General features: G+C 37.7%; 1 protein-coding gene across 2 annotated transcripts in view; it reads right to left on the minus strand.

The window, feature by feature from the left end:
* The window catches only part of mylka (myosin, light chain kinase a), a 260728-nt gene that overhangs the window by 18051 nt on the left and 223719 nt on the right, over window positions 1–18958 (minus strand). For both annotated transcript variants that reach the window (XM_028806474.2, XM_028806473.2), the window contains 6 exons: window positions 16074–16376; window positions 10891–10923; window positions 10194–10290; window positions 9892–10095; window positions 2134–2351; window positions 1077–1200 (listed from right to left, as the gene is read on the minus strand). In XM_028806474.2, the coding sequence (XP_028662307.1) occupies window positions 1077–1200; window positions 2134–2351; window positions 9892–10095; window positions 10194–10290; window positions 10891–10923; window positions 16074–16376 (979 nt within the window). The remainder of the gene's footprint in view (window positions 1–1076; window positions 1201–2133; window positions 2352–9891; window positions 10096–10193; window positions 10291–10890; window positions 10924–16073; window positions 16377–18958) is intronic.

An 18958-nucleotide genomic window follows, 5' to 3' on the forward strand; every position in this document is an offset into this window, starting at 1 on the left:
GTCAAATGCTGCTTAGGCCAGACATACTACTGTATATGGAGACCCAGTCAGAATCATAATCAGAATTCATGTTACTGGACATGTACACTAATGTGTACTAGGAATTTGTCGCAATAGTACTGGTGCAACATAGAAGGACAACACAGAATACAAAAGATAAATATAAGAAGATAAAATATAAAATGATAAAATATGATGCAGCATACAAGGGCAATACACATAAAAAAGACAGTCAGGTTTAAATGTCCAGGTAGTCTAGTGTGCAGGTACACGTAGATACTGAGTAGAGGTTCAGACCTGATCAGTTAGAATGACTGCATGTGGGAAATAAACCATTTAAGTCGCAGGTTGTTTTATCTTTCACTGTATGAAGACATTTGCTGGAGGGTAGTCTTTGGAACAGGTGATGCTCTGGGTGAGTCGGATAAGCAATGATCTTTGTGGCTCTCTTCCTTACCCTGGACTTGTATAGAACTTCAAAAGTGCGGCAAGTTACAGCGTATGATCCTTTCACAGGCTTTCATGATGTGCCACAGACTGGCCTTAGTCTGAACAGAGGCAGCACCAAACCAGACAGTTATAGATGAGGTCGGAATGGACTTGATGATGGCTGTGTAGAACTGGACCGATATTGCATGAGGGAGATTGAATTTCCTCAGCTGACGCAAAAGAAACATTCTCTGTTGGGTTTTTTTAATAATACATGTGATGTTATTGTCCTACTTAAGGTTTTGTGACAGCGCAGTGCCCAGAAGCTGAAATGATTCTATCATCCCAAGTCTTTGGGGTCTTTCAAATTATAGCATATAGTGCCAACTATGAACAGGGCTACACAAATGCATACACAGATTGATGGTTTTAAATATTACTTAAATACATTACCTGGCCTGTGTACATACTCTGAAAGATTTTCAAACCCAAAGAGATAAATGTTCTTTTGTTTATGTACGGATTATGCTTTTGATACTTGTTAAATTGCAGGCTTCTGTCTATAACACACCTAATAAGGAATATAATTACAGACAGTACTTAATGTAGTAGCAAAAAGCATGCATGCTGGGAACAGATCAACTTACAGTATATAGCAGATGACCCCTATACTCCACATATCAGTCGCATATCCAATTGGCTCATAGTTTATAACTTCTGGAGCTACAAACTCTGGAGTTCCAAAAAGAACTTTAAGATCTGATGCACTCTCTGTAAGGTTAAAAAAAAACAAAAGAGAAAGAAAAGGAATTTGAAAAACTAACCACAAGCTCTTGGTGTGCTCCACAAAACACTCTTGATGGTGGTTCATGGACAAGACAAAATGGCATACAATACCAAGTATGGTAAGCATACAGCCCACAAATAATCCTTAAAATCCCTTCAGTCTGATTGAATGACACAGCAGTACAGTAGACCACTTCCACTTGTTTGTTTTGATTTAATCAGCCATCCAGATTGCTGAGACATATCTGGGTTAAAGCTTTTCAAAAACAGTGAATGGTGCACCACAGCATTAAATTGTCACAAGGGAATGTAGGACAGCTGTGTCCATGTGCTCCCACCTTGCTGGTTCCCCCCTCTAGTCTGGCATAATAAGGGATGCAAAAAAGGTAAAACTGTTGTGCCAGTAATCAGGTCCTTAAATTCATGGGCTCTATCAGGTTTATCAAGGACCTCGTTTTCCCAAGTATGAACAGACATACTGTATTTCACATTAAAAATACACATTTGTTTAGGTTAAAATATGGGAAAAATGTCAGAGTCACCTAAGCCACAGGTAGATAGTAGCAAGAAAACCATGAAAATGCTGTTTCACTGTAACTTCTTAAAATTTCATGTATTCTTCAGACTACAGCTACTATCAACCAAACAAAAAAAAACCAAAACATTTTGGCGGGTTATATTTTAATGTAAACTTTACAACTTTACACAATATAGTAAAGAATAAAGCCATATAATGTTGTATTTTACATGCAAACAAAATTTTAAAAATGTTTTCTGAAAAGAGGAACGAGTTTTGCTGCTTTAGTCTTTGATATGATAACTTGACAGTCAGCAAAATAATTTTCTGCAGCCTTCAGTATGAGGAGAAAATGATATTTTACAAATATGTAAAGGGAAAAAAAACACCATAGTTCATACCTAATCTTCTGGCAAGTCCAAAATCAATTAGTTTGATTTTTGATCCTGTCTTGTTAACACACATGATATTCTCTGGCTTGAGGTCAAGATGAACAATGCCCTGCTGGTGGATAAACTGGACACCATTGACAATCTGCAGCATGTACTTAATGACCTCTCTTTCTGTCAACTCAAAGTCTTCATCAATGATCCTTTCAAAGAGTTCACCACCGGATATTCTATAAAAATAAAGTGGTGTAAATGTTAGGATAACAGGTAAAACTGTACAGAAAATCCTCCACATTTATTAACTACCCTGGGAAAAGGAGACAGCCACGGGAGGGAGGTAAGCAGGGATAGATAGATAGATAGATAGATAGATAGATAGATAGATAGATAGATAGATAGATAGATAGATAGATAGATAGATAGATAGATAGATAGATAGATAGATAGATAGATAGATAGATAGATAGATAGATAGATAGATTATATAATGAAAATAACTTGTATTTTGTAATGACTGTTCAAGCAACTATCATTTTTGTCAAAAAAAAACACCAGTGTTTTTTTTCACAATGAGCATTGTTTTAAAATTCTTTACAAAACAATAAATAACCATACAGTATGCACAATGAACAATGCACTGAATATTCATAGAAGAGACTGGAAAATACTGTAAAACCACGTACAACACTAAATCCAGCAACAAGAAGATAGACACAGTGCAAAATAATAATGTAATTTAGAAATTAAGGATACATGACAAAATGTATATAGGATGATTTGCTTTAACAGTTTTACCAAACTGATTATGTGTAATGTACTTCTATGAACTAATCATTCATGAGTTTATGCAACCGCGTTTTGTAGAAGATTCAAAATATAGACCATAGGGTATATGTACAGCCAATTAAAACACAAGAGAGAAAAGGTTAATGTTTTAAGCGTGATGTGGATATGACAACAGATGAAGCATCACTAACAGTCCTAGTCAAAAAGTTCCAGAAGCCATAAAGTTAAGCTGCATTACAAAACTCTGGAATAGTGAGAAGGTTGGCCTCTGATGATGCCAAATGTCTAGCAGGTTTCAGTGAGCTAATTATCAGTGACTGGTACCCTGCAAGATTTCGCATAAACGGCTTTGTAATTTGCTAGCAAAATTTTAAGATTCAATCATTAAATTCCATTTAAAGAGTGATCACTTTAACAAAAAAAAAAGATTTTTTTTTAACACTGTTATAAATACACTACAAAGTACAAAATCAAACAACAAAAGCATAAAGCTGAGCATGAAAACACCACAAAATACTGTATGTACACAGACCTGCATCTACAAATTATGTGCAGGTATACAAGCCTTTTTTTTTTTCTTTTCTAATATCAATTTTCCAAACTGTCTAAATGATAATGGAGAATAGAATAAAAATTTCTAGTACTAGACTGCAGCTGTCATAGATCGGCTGGCCGCTCAGTCCCACTATGGACACTTTCCAAAGCATTCAAGTGTAGTCAGTAGTTCCAGAGGAATACAACAGGGTTCTGACTACAGTCCACTGTTGGCACTGTACATCTACAGCACGTATAGGTCTCATTTCAAGATCATGAATGTTAATTTGATTAAAACAGCTGTGACACCACAGGACCCCAAAGAAAAAGAATGTAAAACATATCAAAACTGCTAATCATGACAATTGTGAAAATGAAAATGTATCCTCAGCAACAAGTTTAACAGTAGTAAACTATGTTATGAAAAACTAATCTTCAGCCTTGACTTGAAGGCTGAAACCCTAAGGGTTTTTCTGATAGCGACAGGTTGATCATTGTAGTGTTTGGGGCCTTGAATATAAAACTCTGGCTCCTGCAATAGTTCTAAAAATCCTGGGAATTTTAAGACCCATCTTCATCTAGTGATTGTAATGTTAGCTCTGAAATATAGACATCAACTGAGTAGTAATTAATTAAACTGAATTCCATGTTGTCCAATTACAAATGATCAAGTCTGAGGTAGGCTTGTGTCCGGTTGTTAGTTAATTGAGTAACTGCTGTGACTGACCCTACAACAGGAAAAACAGATTGTGATGGCTGATGTGAGGGTCGTCTCAAAGTCAACTACAAACTGTACAGATAAACACACATTACACTTAGTTAGCATTTTTGTTTTTGTTTTTTAAGCAAGTGGGCTTGTCACTTATAAAGGTACCTGCCATGTACAAACTCTCCTCATACCAGAAGACTTCAATTAGTAATTTGGTAAAAAAAAGGACAGAGCACTTTAAAGTGGCTACCTAAATAAACATGCATGTGAGATAAAAATCAAAGTGCTTAGAGGATAAAGGAAATATGGGGAGAAAATGCAAACCCTAGTCATAGCTTTGAGTCATTTGGGTCAATTTGATTTTAAGGGTCAGTGCAGGGATGATGAAGTTTCAGATCTTGATTGTAACCAAGTGGCAGAATAATTCAAATTTTTAATTTACTTAAATTAAGGAAAACTTGCAATGTGCATACACCTGTATGACCACTTCCTTAATCGTGGGTGATTCTCCGTAGAGCCTCTCTTCCCTGATGCTGAGAAGATGAATTAACCTAACAATCTTTTTGAAAGGCCCATAGATGGGCACTGCTGTCTATCATGTATGTCACATGTATTTTTCTTACAAAGGTTCCTCATTCTATGCCTGACACTTTAAGACTAGTTACTGTATGTGATGTGGTTTTGTTATTTTCCATCTACACTGCATTTGGTGTTGCAACTTTTACCACAGATCAAGAAGAAGCTGGAAGGAAATTCAAGTGAATAATAATGTCTCCAAGCAGCCACCATATGAATCTGCATGAAAGACCTGGTACTTGCAAACAGTGGATCAAACCTCTTTGAACTACTTGATGTAGCTGTACTATATGATAAAAAAGACAATATTAAAAAATATTTTGTGAAGGTGACCAAACCATTGGGAATCTGTAAACAAATCCTCCTCATGGCTTTTCAAGGGGACTCAAACCACTCAGAGACTTTGCCACTTCATTGGTACAGAATGGGGTACAACTTTCAATAAAGTTCCGAGCAAGCAAGCACGGTGCTTCTTTCAATCATTTCAGTCTCCACATATCAGAACGTGTGACTACCTGACAGAAAATGACAATGAATCCACATCTTTGCACAGATTTGGCCTTTTAAAGGCATGTGGTCCTATACTTTTGATCAGCTGTAAAACAGCCTGTTTCAGTTTAATCGTTGTTTTCATTAAATTGCATGCTCAACAAATGTTTTGTCTCACTCCCATTTCTTCTTGTTGCATGTTGAAGCTCTACTTGGAACCTTGTTAAGATCCAACCATGCAAAATATGATTTTTTGCCGTTTTTCAAGTGGTCTTAAACTTTTGATCAGGACTGTATTTCCCTATGTCAATTTCATCCATAACTATCGAATGATAGTCACAGATGAGTGTAACAAAGTGACCCAAACATTATGCATATTGCTGTCATTTAACAGACAAAACATACAAAACAGAACAAATGAGCAAAAAAGGTGAAAGATGGAACGTGACAGCTGTTTGTTTTTTTTATTGAGGACCATCAGGTATAAAAACTGTAAAAGATCAAATTAGAACATTTAGATGCTGACACTCAAGAGCTTATTTTCTTAAACTAGGGATTGCAATCCAAAATACGATACTTTAGTACTATACTTCAGATGTAAATGACAACACCAGCAAGTCACAGTGATCATACCGTATCACAAAGAAACAATGTTTTCCTAATTGAAATACCATGATAAACTAATAAAGAGAGGCAAAAGTCAGAGAAACATACTTACATTATATGTATTATGTACACAAATAAATGTAGAGTAAAATTAACAGGAAATTAAATGAAGTGAATAACAAATAATATTTAATTTGAAACTAAACACACTGGGTCAAATAAAGTAAACAAGTTGCTTAGTCAAGCAGTGGCTTAATGCCTCTGTGCAAGTCACCAGGTAAGCTCTTCTAAACGTCCTTTAGTGTGAGAATACTTATGCACACTTGTATGTGCATTCATGTACAGTGATCCCTCGCTATATCGCGCTTCGCCTTTCGCGGCTTCACTCCATCGCGGATTTTATATGTAAGCATATTTAAATATATATCGCGGATTTTTCGCTGCTTCACGGGTTTCTGCGGACAATGGGTCTTTTAATTTCTGGTACATGCTTCCTCAGTTGGTTTGCCCAGTTGATTTCATACAAGGGACGCTATTGGCAGATGGCTGAGAAGCTACCCAGCTTACTTTTCTCTCTCTATCTCTCTCTCTCTCTCTCTCTGCTCCTGACAGAGGGGGTGTGAGCTGCCGCCTTCAACAGCTTTGTACCGGCGGTGCTTCGCATACTTAAAAGCCAAAAAGCCGTATTGATTTTTTTTTGACTGCTTGCTTTGCACTCCTTTGAAAAGGAAGATATGTTTGCATTCTTTTAATTGTGAGACAGAACTGTCATCTCTGTCTTGTCATGGAGCACAGTTTAAACTTTTGAAAAAGAGACAAATGTTTGTTTGCAGTGTTTGAATAACGTTCCTGTCTCTCTACAACCTCCTGTGTTTCTGTGCAAATCTGTGACCCAAGCATGACAATATAAAAATAACCATATAAACATATGGTTTCTACTTCGCGGATTTTCCTATTTCGCGGGTGGCTCTGGAACGCAACCCCCGCGATGGAGGAGGGATTACTGTATATCTAAATAAATGACGTATCTCAAAAATTACTCATGCAAAAATTTTGCAAATCAACAGGCCTGGTCCTAAGACTAAAAAGTGCAGACAGCAAAATTCCAGGTTAAATTAAGCAGATTCTACTTTGGTTAGGGTTAAACATACATTAAACTATTTTTGAAGGATATGGGAATAAGTACTTGACCAAACTGGAGCTCAAAACAATAGGCCTGGAGTGTGTAACATGGCAAATATGATGCCATTTGTTTGAATAAATTAGGTCAGTTTTTTTCCTGACGTTACCATTGTATGTAGGTTTTGCCACAGACACACAGACAGACACCACGTAAAATCAACTTTGACATCTTGAGCATCACAGAATCAGAATTTGAGCACAGTAGCAACTTTTTTCCCCCATCACCAAACTTACATTAAGTACTGTAAAATTAAAGTTCAATAATAGTAACAATAATAGTACAATAATATAAGGGTGCCATGGTCTCATAAGGGGAATGCAAAACTGTGAATGCTATTCAAAATCATACACATGCCATTATGGTTAAAGAAAAAAAAAATCATCAAAAAAAAAAAAAACCAACAAAATGGCCTTCCTGCTGCCCTTTATTATTTTTAGCAATGGTTTTAAAATACATCTCAGACAGTTTATTATGCCAATAAGCAAAGTTACTGGAGAAAAATCAACATTATTATGTGAAGATATTAATCTTTTTCCATGGGACATGCCAGATGGGAAAGGGCTTTAAATAGGAAATGCTTAATTCCTTTGCACCCTCCCCCTCATTTTTTAATCAGAAAGCAACCTTCTACATATGGCATCACAAAATGAAAGGTTTTTATGACCCTTTTAAAGGGATTTCATTATTGTTTTGTATATTATATATATAATTTAAATTTTTTTTGGTTTAAACTGGAGCAGTACTTTAACTTGGCCTTCTTTACACAGCCTTGCTTATTAATGACATGTTGGAATAACAAAACACTTGCAAATGTACAAAAGCTACAAAAATACCAGTAGTGAATTTATCAGCTACATTAAAATCAAAATGTATTTTCATGTAAAAAATATTTAAAAGAAAGCATGAAAAGAACCCATTTATGACACAAGTAAGTCTGAATGATAAATACTGTACACAAAACTCCAGCAAGTAGTAAGGTTACGTGACAGTCATGACCGTTTTATGCAGGCTGATATATGGTGTGCTGTTGTTACCTCCTTAGTGTCCAGTTTAAGTCCACTTAGCATAAAAGGTCCCCCTTCAGCATTTTCTTAATCTTAGCACACACATGGCAGGGTGCTTAATTTTAGAATCTGACATGATTAAATGGCAAACTTCTTTCGGCTGCTCCAGTTAGGGGTCGCCACAGCGAATCATCTTCTTCCACATCTTTCTGTCCTCTGCATCTTGTTCTGTTACACCCATCACCTGCATGTCCTCTCTCACCACATCCATAAACCTTCTCTTAGGTCTTCCTCTTTTCCTCTTCCCTGGCAGCTCTATCCTTAGCATCCTTCTCCCAATACACCCAGCATCTCTCCTCTGCACATGTCCAAACCAAAGCAATCTCGCCTCTCTGACTTTGTCTCCCAACTGTCCAACTTGAGCTGACCCTCTAATGTCCTCATTTCTAATCCTGTCCATCCTCGTCACACCCAATGCAAATCTTAGCATCTTTAACTCTGCTACCTCCAGCTCTGTCTCCTGCTTTCTGGTCAGTGCCACCGTCTCCAACCCATATAACATAGCTGGTCTCACTACCGTCCTGTAGACCTTCCCTTTCACTCTTGCTGATATCCGTGTCACAAATCACTCCTGACACTCTTCTTCACCCACTCCACCCTGCCTGCACTCTCTTTTTCACCTCTCTTCCACAATCCCCATTACTCTTTACTGTTGATCCCAAGTATTTAAACTCATCCACCTTCGCCAACTCTACTCCCTACATCCTCACCATTCCACTGACCTCCCTCTCATTTACACACATGTATTCTGTCTTGTTCCTACTGACCTTCATTCCTCTCCTCTCTAGAGCATATCTCCACCTCTCCAGGTTCTCCTCAACCTGCTCCCTACTATCACTACAGATCACAATGTCATCAGCAAACATCATAGTCCACGGGGTCTCCTGTCTAATCTCATCTGTCAACCTGTCCATCACCACTGCAAATAAGAAAGGGCTCAGAGCCGATCCCTGATGTAATCCCACTTCCACCTTGAATGCATCCGTCACTCCTACCGCAGACCTCACCATAGTCACACTTCCCTCGTACATATCCTGTACAACTCTTACATACTGGGTGGTCCAGATCTAACTATGCAATTATTGCATTGCATTAAAAGTTGCATAGTTAGATCTGGACCATGCTATACTTCTCTGCCACTCCCGATTTCCTCATACAATACCACAGCTCCTCTCAAGGCACCCGGTCATATGCTTTCTCCAGGTTCACAAAGACGCAATGCAACTCCTTCTGGCCTTCTCTAAACTTCTCCATCAACACCCTCAGAACAAACATCACATCTGTGGTGCTCTTTCTTGGCATGAAACCATACTGCTGCTCACTAATCATCACCTCACTTCTTAACCTAGCTTCCACTACTCTTTCCCATAACTTCATGCTGTGGCTCATCAATTTTATCCCCCTGTAGTTACTACAGTCCTGCACATCCCCCTTATTTTTAAATATCGGCACCAGTACACTTCTCCACTCCTCAGGCATCCTCTCATTTTCTTCTATTAAACAATCTGGTTAAAAACTCCACTGCCATCTCTCCTAAACACCTCCATGCTTCCACAGGTATGTCATCTGCACCAAAAGTGTCATTTAATGGCAAACTACAATGTTTAATGTTTTTACAGAATATGCTAGTACAAGATATGTGAAATGCCAATTACACCAGGTACATCACATTTCTTATGGTAAACTAAACCTTAAAATATGATAAACAACATGTAAAATCTACCAGAAAAACTAATGTCTTTTTCACTTTACTACCAGCTTTTTTTGAAGCAATTAATGATGAGCTGTAGTATGTCTCCAGTATTTTTCAGTTTCATACTTACATTTCCATAACCATGACTATGTCCGACTTGCCCTCAAATGCATCCACACATTGGACGAGTTTGGGGTGATGTAGGCAGTTCATTATACCAATTTCTTGTCTTACATTTTCTTTGTCTTTGGCTGAGAATGCCTTTATGAATTTCCCTGCCCAAGTTTTTCCAGTTTTCTTCTCAACTAGTTTAAACACTTGTCCAAATTTGCCCCTACACAATCAAAATAACAGATAAACAAATATTATAGACTCTTACACGTGGATACTTAATACTTAAACTGTCTTAAAATCTGTAAAGCTTATACGTACGTGCCAAGTCTTTCTTGTATATCATAAAATTCAGAGACTTTTTGAGATTTGTTAATTTCAACATCACGGTACACTGGCTCACTTTCTTTATCTAAATCTGTAACAGAAATAATTCAGTGATTCACAATTGTGACCTGCATTTAGCCTCTTTAATGGCATTAAGGATGATAAACTTGATATTCTAATGTTCAGGTTTCTTAACCAAAGTGCACAGTAGAATATCTCATAATTTCAGGTGTGTTCCTGTGAAATTAAAACAATAGTGTATTGTACAGCATACATATCTTAAACATTTGGAACCTTAACATTTCAGTACAAAGCCAGCTTTTTTGTTTAGCAAATCTTTAAAAGATAATGCTCCATAATTACTACATGTTTAGAAGATTAGTGATTTCAAGCCATTTAGCACCCAGCAAATTGAATGATCATCAAAACACTTGAACAGACTTTGAAAGTTTAGGGTTTGACAACCTAAAATTAATCTCCATACACTATTTTCATTAAAAAAAATACAATCTTAACTGACTCCCAACAGCCATCAGCCAAAGTTGTACAGCAGAGAAAAGAATGTGCTATGAAGATGATGGTACCGACTCCCTTTAGGACAGCGCTGTTTGACACTATGCTCCAGACCATCATCATTACTGGTGCTCATGTGAAAAAAATGTTTTGTTTCCTTACAATTGAAAGTACATACCATCATCAGATAATTCAGCTTCTTCTTTGTTTCCTAAAAGAGCAGATAACAAAATACAAATAACTGATAAAATTATGTTTGGAGTACATCACCTTTTCTAATTAACACTAGAATCCCTGAAGCTTACAATTTTTTTCCCGTTGTCCCTGACCTCTTTAAATGTTCTTGACATATGCCAAGAAGCTCCTTATCACTGTGCTAATAGCCCGTTTTTGTTTTGCAAATGTGTAGATTAGCAGAATGCAGCCTGATACACCTCCACCCCCCATTCAGTCAGATGAGGGCATCACCCTGCTGCAATCCTCACAGTTGAAGTCTGTGAAGTGTTTATCTGGCGATGCATTTGTAAGGAATTATATAGATAATGAAATATCATGATTTGAAACACATACACTTCATGTATGTTCCATATCCACAAAGATCTATGTAAATACAGAATGACAGAGGAAATCTGAGGCAAGAAATGCTGAACATACGGCTAAAACAGAAAATGTTTTCATGTTATCATAATACCGACATAATTTTGACATGAAGTGTAGGATATGTGAAGCCCAAATATCCAAGAAACACTTTCACGAAAGGTGTAACTAAACCAGAATGCTTTTATTCAAGAATAAAACTGAAGAAAAAGAAATTGCTCAACTGACCTGCTGCTGAAGCCCAACTATCATTTGATACAAAGTAAAAGATGTTCGCATACGGGTGTGTTTGCACGTTTCATTTTCAACCAGTTGTCACAGTGGTAATGCTGCTCTGTCACAGATCTGCGCAGATGGTGCAGTGGATATGCTACCGTTTAGCAATGGCAAGGTAATAAGTTCAAATACTGCGTCTCCTCTGTATTTAAACGCTTTGAGTAGTTATTATTAATATTATCATCATATAACAAAAACATATATTTGATGTGAGTCTGTAACATTCTGTGTAAATTTATGGTACTTGTAAAAGATGTTACTTTTCCTTGTACACGGGCATTCATATCAACATGTCATTTGAATGATTTTTTTATTCAGTTTTATTCTTTGATTCTTGAATAAAAAAAACTGTTCAAATGACATGTTGATGTGAATGTCTGTTTGTGAGGAAAAGTAACATCCACCAAGGACACTGTGGTGTGTTTGCTCAACAAGACACCAAAAACAAATGATTAAGCTGTGTTTGCAGGTCTGCTTTTCTCCCTTCAGCACTAACTTTTACAAGTACCATACATTTACACCGGTTGTTACAGACTCAAATCAAGTGCATGTTTTTATTATATACTGTAACAGTAACAATAACAGCAGGTCACTACTCAAGACTGTAAATGCGAAGAAGTCCTAGGCTCAAACTCACAACCTTTTGATTATGAAGCAGTAGTCCTTACCTTTGCACCAGCCAAGCAGACGTGTCTACTTTGTACCAATGACAGTTGGCTTCAGTTTTTAACACATTGCCAGTAACATGTAAATCGAACAATTTCTTTTTCTTTGGTTATATTATTGAATAAAAGTGCACTTGTTTTGTTACACCTTTTGTGACAATGTTTACTTGACATTTGGACTTCACACATTGCACACTTCACATCAACATTTTTTCAATTATTACTATAACATGAAAAAAGTTTGTTTTAGATATGTGTTCAACATTTCTTGCCTCACATTTCCAGTCATCCTATATTTACACAGACCGTTGTATTCCAAATAAGGATATATTATTTACCGTATACAACTCCAGACACCCTACTCCCAGTTCCGAAAATTTTGACTTGACTTGACTTCAGCTACCTCAGTGAGGGACGGGATAGCAGGCTGCTTGCTGCTTGTGCTAACCTGACACATTTTCAAAACAAAGATGCTGCTGACGAGGTGTGAGGGAATTTAAGATGTTCTGGCATTATTAATATTTTTGTAGGCTTCAGGGATTCTAGTGTATAACATAGTTATTCTGAAATATGCCATTTTTATTTCCATTAAATGTGTCACTGAAGTATAAAAACAGCAAGCTGAATAATAATGCTTCTATATATGATAAATAGAATGCACATAATGTATAAATTTGAAAGCAACATTTCCTAAATTAGGAAAAATGAGTGAACTTAATTAACAACAGCAATACACCTTATCTAGCACATTCAAAATCCTTTGAACCTAAATATGTTACAGTAATATTGTGCTTCATTACATATATAGGAGTAATACAAGTACATATGGCACCAAACAGTAGAACATATGATTTATTCAAATCTCAAAACGATTTAGAAAGGATACAGGCATTCCAAAAAAAAAAATCATATAAGGCATTTGGGACATTTTTATTCTGTAGCATTCATTCTATTATACCATATATTTTCTTTTTTAAACAATTATTTTTTATTATATTCTTAACATTTTGTTAATTGTTTTCACTGTTTGACACAGAGAAGTTGAAGCTGCTACTAGGGTTGCTATACTTGGAATTTTTTTGTTTTTCTCTCCTTTCTATGAAACTATCTGGTACTGAGTTGCTAATTCTAGTGACTATACTGTAGTAGTCCATCCCCATATTATTTAATTTCAAAATATCATTGCTTTTAGCGTCAACCGTGCTAAAAGTGTTAGTCCCGACTGTCACTTGGGCAACTATACAAAGCCATCTTGCATAATCATCAGAACTGAGAACCACTCAGGCTGTGCTGCCAGTGCTGCCGTAATTTTGAGAAATGATGTCTGTATGTAGGTTTTCACTAATTATGAAATATCTGCACTTTACCAACAATGAACACTTTGATGAGGATACCCATCCAGCACCCAAACTGAAGAAAATTTGTGAGATATACCAGGCCATTGTAGCAAAATTTCGGGGTATTTACATTCCAGACCGTGATGTCAGCATCGATGAAAGTCTCATGGCTTATAATGGCAGACAGTCATGGATACAGTCCATCACATCAAAAAGACCAAGATTTGGCATAAAGTTTTACAAGCTTTGTGAATCTAAAACGGGATACATTTGGAATTCGGTTCTGTACACAGGGAAAGAGACAATGTTTGATCTGAAATACAGTCAGTATAGCATTGCTACGTCACTGGTGTGGACTTTGATAGATGCTGTGGTGGATCAAGGCTACTGTGTAACCATGAATAATTTTTATACTTCTCTAGAGCTATTTGACATCTTGCTGCAAAGAAAGACTGGCGCATATGGAACAGTGCATCTCAACCGTTGTGGCATGCCTGAAGACTTTGGCAGAGCTAAATTACAGCAAGGAGCGATGTACATAATGCAGCTGCAGCCACTGTACAAGCAAAATGCAACAAGCAGATTATGAAGCCTTGGGCTGTGGTCGATTACAATAGCACAATGAGTGGCATAGATCGTGCAGATCAAGAATTGACTTTCTCTCCCATTATGCGGAGGCAAAAAAAGAAATACTACAAACAGATATTGTCATCTGGTGGAACAGTGCATTTGAAATGCATTCATCTTATACAAACAAAAAGCTGGCAAAACTATCTCATGCAAACTTTACATGCCAGCTTGTAGAACAAATCATTGGCGCACATCTACTGTCCACATTACCACTTAAGAGATACATTCGACTCAGCACATCGTGGATCAATCCAGAGCGACTTACTGTTAGCAATTTTATTGATTACTAGACATTAAGCCTGTTACAATAACGGGCGCTAGAACAGTAGTGCATAAACATTAGTAGGAACAGTCTATATTAAATGGCAAGGGACCTTGAACTAATTCAGTTTCTTGTCTTAATTTTTTTTGTCAAAAATATTTTTGCAAGAAGCCTAAAGTAAAATAATAATAAAAATAAAATAGAATACAGTAAGTATAATTAATATTACATTTATCCTCTCCTCTGTGGCTGTTGATTGATGTGTTGTGTCTATTTGAAGATCTCCTATCCTGCCTCTCTTTATTTTAGCTTGCTGTGGTGTCTCTCCAGCAAGAACTGTGCAGTTCCCCAGCAAGCATTTTAATCTATGCTGGCGTGCAGCTGATTATTTTATGTATGGCGTCTCCCCAGCAAAGGATTTTATGTGCGCGAAAATAAATCTACTTTTAAAAGTCATCTTATTGTAATATCATGAAAATTCGTATATTTAGGAAAACCCCTTCAACGACTGACACTTTACACTTTACCGGGCCAAGCTTGATTATTTTGCTTAAATCGCAAATCTGACATCCTCAGAGTGAACACTTACACAACAACAAACACTAATCCCACCTCTTTGGGGAAGCTGGTCTCCGCGTCTCAGTACCCGATTGGATTTTTCGTGCCTTATGTCATTTACCGAAATTCGATTGGCCGCACAATATTTTATAGGTCCCGCCCTCTCTGTCTTGTGTGACGCGTCAGGCGGCCTTTGAAGCATCTGCTAGAGGCCGGTGACTCTGCCACTCATTTCGCCCTTCCCTGTACTTCCGCCTTGTCCGTAATATGCGTTTAATTTTCTGTCACAGAGTGTCCCCAGGAACTGATGTAATGTGTGGCGTCTCTCCAGCAAGTACTGTGCAGTTCCCCAGCAAGTATTTTAATCTGTGCTGGCATGCAGCTGAACATTATATGTGTGGCAACGGATTTAATGTGCGCGGCTGTGAGTACCCAATCAGCACTCTCCCCAGAAATGATGTCCTTTATTAAAGAGTGCCCCACGCATGCGCACTTCACCAGAAGACACACACACACGGACACATGGACGCACACAGAGATTTTATTAAAGAGGATATATCTCCAACAGAAATAAAAACAGAATCCAACTCGTACCTGTGCAGTTTGCTGTTCAAAAACGGATAAATCTGGAAAGAAAATCTGAAAAGAAACACGCTGTTGTTGTCCTAACTGTGACGTTGGATTGTGTCTTTCACTGTGCTTTAAGATTTACCACACAAAGGACTCATTTTGATATTATATACAGTTTTGGTATCATTATTATTTTTGTTATTGTTGTTCATTTCATATTATTTTTATTTATCACTACTATTTTTATTTCTCTCATTATATATACTTTTCAGATTTAAAAAAAATGTACTTTTTCAGGCCAAAAAAAAAAAACGCAACACTCTTTACAAGTTTTTTGGAATAAAATGCAACACTAAAGATTTTGTGTACATATTTCTAAATCAAATTTACAGAAACACTTTTTTCTCGTCTCTCCCATATCTACCATAACTGAAACAGCACCAGTATACTCTAGAGAGGCACTCACCTACTTGAGTTTCTCCTACTTTCACCAAATCAGACTCTTGGCTTGGCTCACTCACACCATATATATTCTGAGCTCGGACTCGAAACCTGTAATCTCTGTCTGGAAGGAGATTCTGAATATTGTAAGATGTGCTACGGCAAGTGGTCAAGTCCTTCCACTGCTTTTCCACAGAATTCCAAATCTCAACTGTGTAGGACTGTACAGCGCTTCCTCCATCATAGGTAGGTCCATACCATGATAAGGTTAAGGTGTCACTCCGTACATCTGATGCACATGGAACTCCAGCTGGTGGCTCTGGCTTATCTATCCAAAAACCACAAAAAAGTGTTAGTCAAAGTTTAAAAAAAAAAAAAAAAAAAATCTTCTGTTATCACATTAACAACATTAAAAGCATAACTCTGTAAAAGGATGATTCCGGTAAGATCTTAATTTCAATAAGGCACTATCATTCAGAGTCCACACAGCAATGATTACTTCTTCTGTCCTTTTATCCTAATAATGTTTTGAACAATATAACAGAACTGTTCATTTGAAGTTGAGCACATGAACCCAGAAAATAAGAAAGAATGCAACTTGGAATTTAAAAAACAAAACTGAAGAACAAAGTCTGCTAATTAGTGTAGACAAGTCCATCAAAAATAATATTCTGATTATTGGACAGCACCCTTTTCAGAAATTCATAATTCTCCCTTTATTCTGGGGAAGGTTGAACTTGATTCATTGATGATTATCATGGAGTAGTTTGCAGCTGAACGTGATACAGCTGGGATGAGAACTCGCAATTCCATTTCTTAGATCATGGTCCTCCTTCAGAAAACAGTGGCTTTGCCTCTTTAGGTAAACTGGTAGCAGTTATCCCAAGTGAAGGAGTTCAGATCCATCTCTGTCTTATTCACAGGTGAGGCTAAAGGTAACCATGAGACTGACAAAAGAAATTGGTACAGCCACAGTGTTTTTTCAAGCATTGTTATCAGGTTGTGCTGGTGAAGCAACAGCCAAATGCTCAGATTAAGCTTTCAGTCTACTGATCAGTGCTAACTGAAAGAATGGCATTGCTAGTATAAGCAGATCAAACAAGACTACTGTGTAGAGTTTCTTGACTCTAACAAGTATAACAACATGGGGGAATTCTGGAAAAGAAAAGCTTTTTCTTTAAATTGAGATGAGCCCCCTTGCCACCTCCTACAGACAGTATATCAGACATTGACACAAGTCTACAAATGCCTGTGAATCCTCCAAAACATTCTGGACATTGTTAGAGATAGCGTGGCCTGGTCTGTACAACTTGGAGTTTAGCCACCTTGACCCCCAATAATAAATACATTTATATTAGTGGCTTCCCAATGCCCAAAGCACTTCAAAGCACTTCAAAGATGCGCCCCCTACTGCTACACTGGCGTACTGCTTGTAGTGAGTGGTGTTTCTACCTCCGTGTTTGTGGCCGGCACCTTCTTAGGGTTTTCTGATATCACAATATTTGTTTTAAATTCAGGTCCTCTGCCAACCGACGGCCAGAGAATCCTGCCGACTACGGCAGTGTAGCAGTAGGGGGAGCTAGAGCTCCCTTGAACCCTCAGGTACCACTCCAAACACCGGGTAAAATTACAATTATTATTTATTTTGTAATAATAATGTGCACAAAGCACCCTCCACTCCACACTACACATGCAATACACAATAATCAATACACTAATCCTCCTCTCCCAGACGCGTTGCCACCCTTCCACCCAGCTCAGCTCAGCATCTGGGCTTTCCCACAGTCCTTTTATATTCCCTGACCCAAAAGTGGTTCCAATCCTACAGTCCATGATTCCTTATTACTTCCAGGTCAGTGGTAACTGTCCAATCATCCACAAGTCCTCATTACTTCCGGGTCAGAGTGAAAGCCTTTATCTTCAACCTGGAAGCACGTTGTTTCTCCTGTTCATGTGACCAGGACGTACTTCCAGGTTATAGGGCACATAACAGTCTGTAAGCCACCCTACAGCGGCTCCTGGTGGCCCCCATGGTATCCAGCAGGGTTGTTTATAAAAACTACACCGTCCATAATGCCCTGCTGAAATATGGGGACCTTCCATGCTGCTGGGAGGACTCCATCTAGCGGCCTGGAGGTGATGACCGGAATATTCGGCTGGCCATCCCTCACACACTATATACAGTACAGTATATGTAAATATAGGCCTTCTTCTCATATTTAAATTTTCATTTTCTTATTCTTAACATAACTTATCTGTTATTCAAATATAAAGTAAAAGAACCACGTCACTCTAAACTTATACTCATTTGATCAGTGGCGGGCCGTCAGGGCCTGCAAGGCCTTCTCTGCTGGCCTAAAAAAATATCTGAATCACAAACTGATGTTAATTATATTTTGTCCATGAATACTTATTAAATAATTCCAAATAGTCTGTCCGCTTCCTTTCATAGCTTTTCCGATGGTTGTGCTACTTCCAGACATGTATTTTCGTATTAAAGCATTTAACCAATCACATTTCAGCCATCATTTGTTGCCAGGCAGGGACAAAGTCAAAGAAGTCTGCCAGGAGGCCTTCACTATCCGTTCTGCAGGCCCTCTAACACAAAATAAATGTCGATTAAACTGTTGCTTCAACCAATCAGATTTTGAGTTGGTGTCACTAGGGCCCTCTAGCAGACGTACGGCAACGTCACCATATTCAGACCCATTGATTTGATAGAGAAGAGAGATGCTCTAAAGGAACTGTTTCATGACATTCTGGAGCATCATGACGAGTATGATGAGGACACACGGCGCTGTGCTTGATGGATTTAAAGCACGTCTGGATGATTTTGAGTTTTGTTTTTTGCTTCACACATTCAATGGCATTTTTGAGTATTCAGACGTGTTCTTTTCAATACTACAGAAC

Source organism: Erpetoichthys calabaricus, chromosome 8, assembly GCF_900747795.2.
Source record: "Erpetoichthys calabaricus chromosome 8, fErpCal1.3, whole genome shotgun sequence".
Taxonomy (NCBI): domain Eukaryota; kingdom Metazoa; phylum Chordata; class Cladistia; order Polypteriformes; family Polypteridae; genus Erpetoichthys; species Erpetoichthys calabaricus.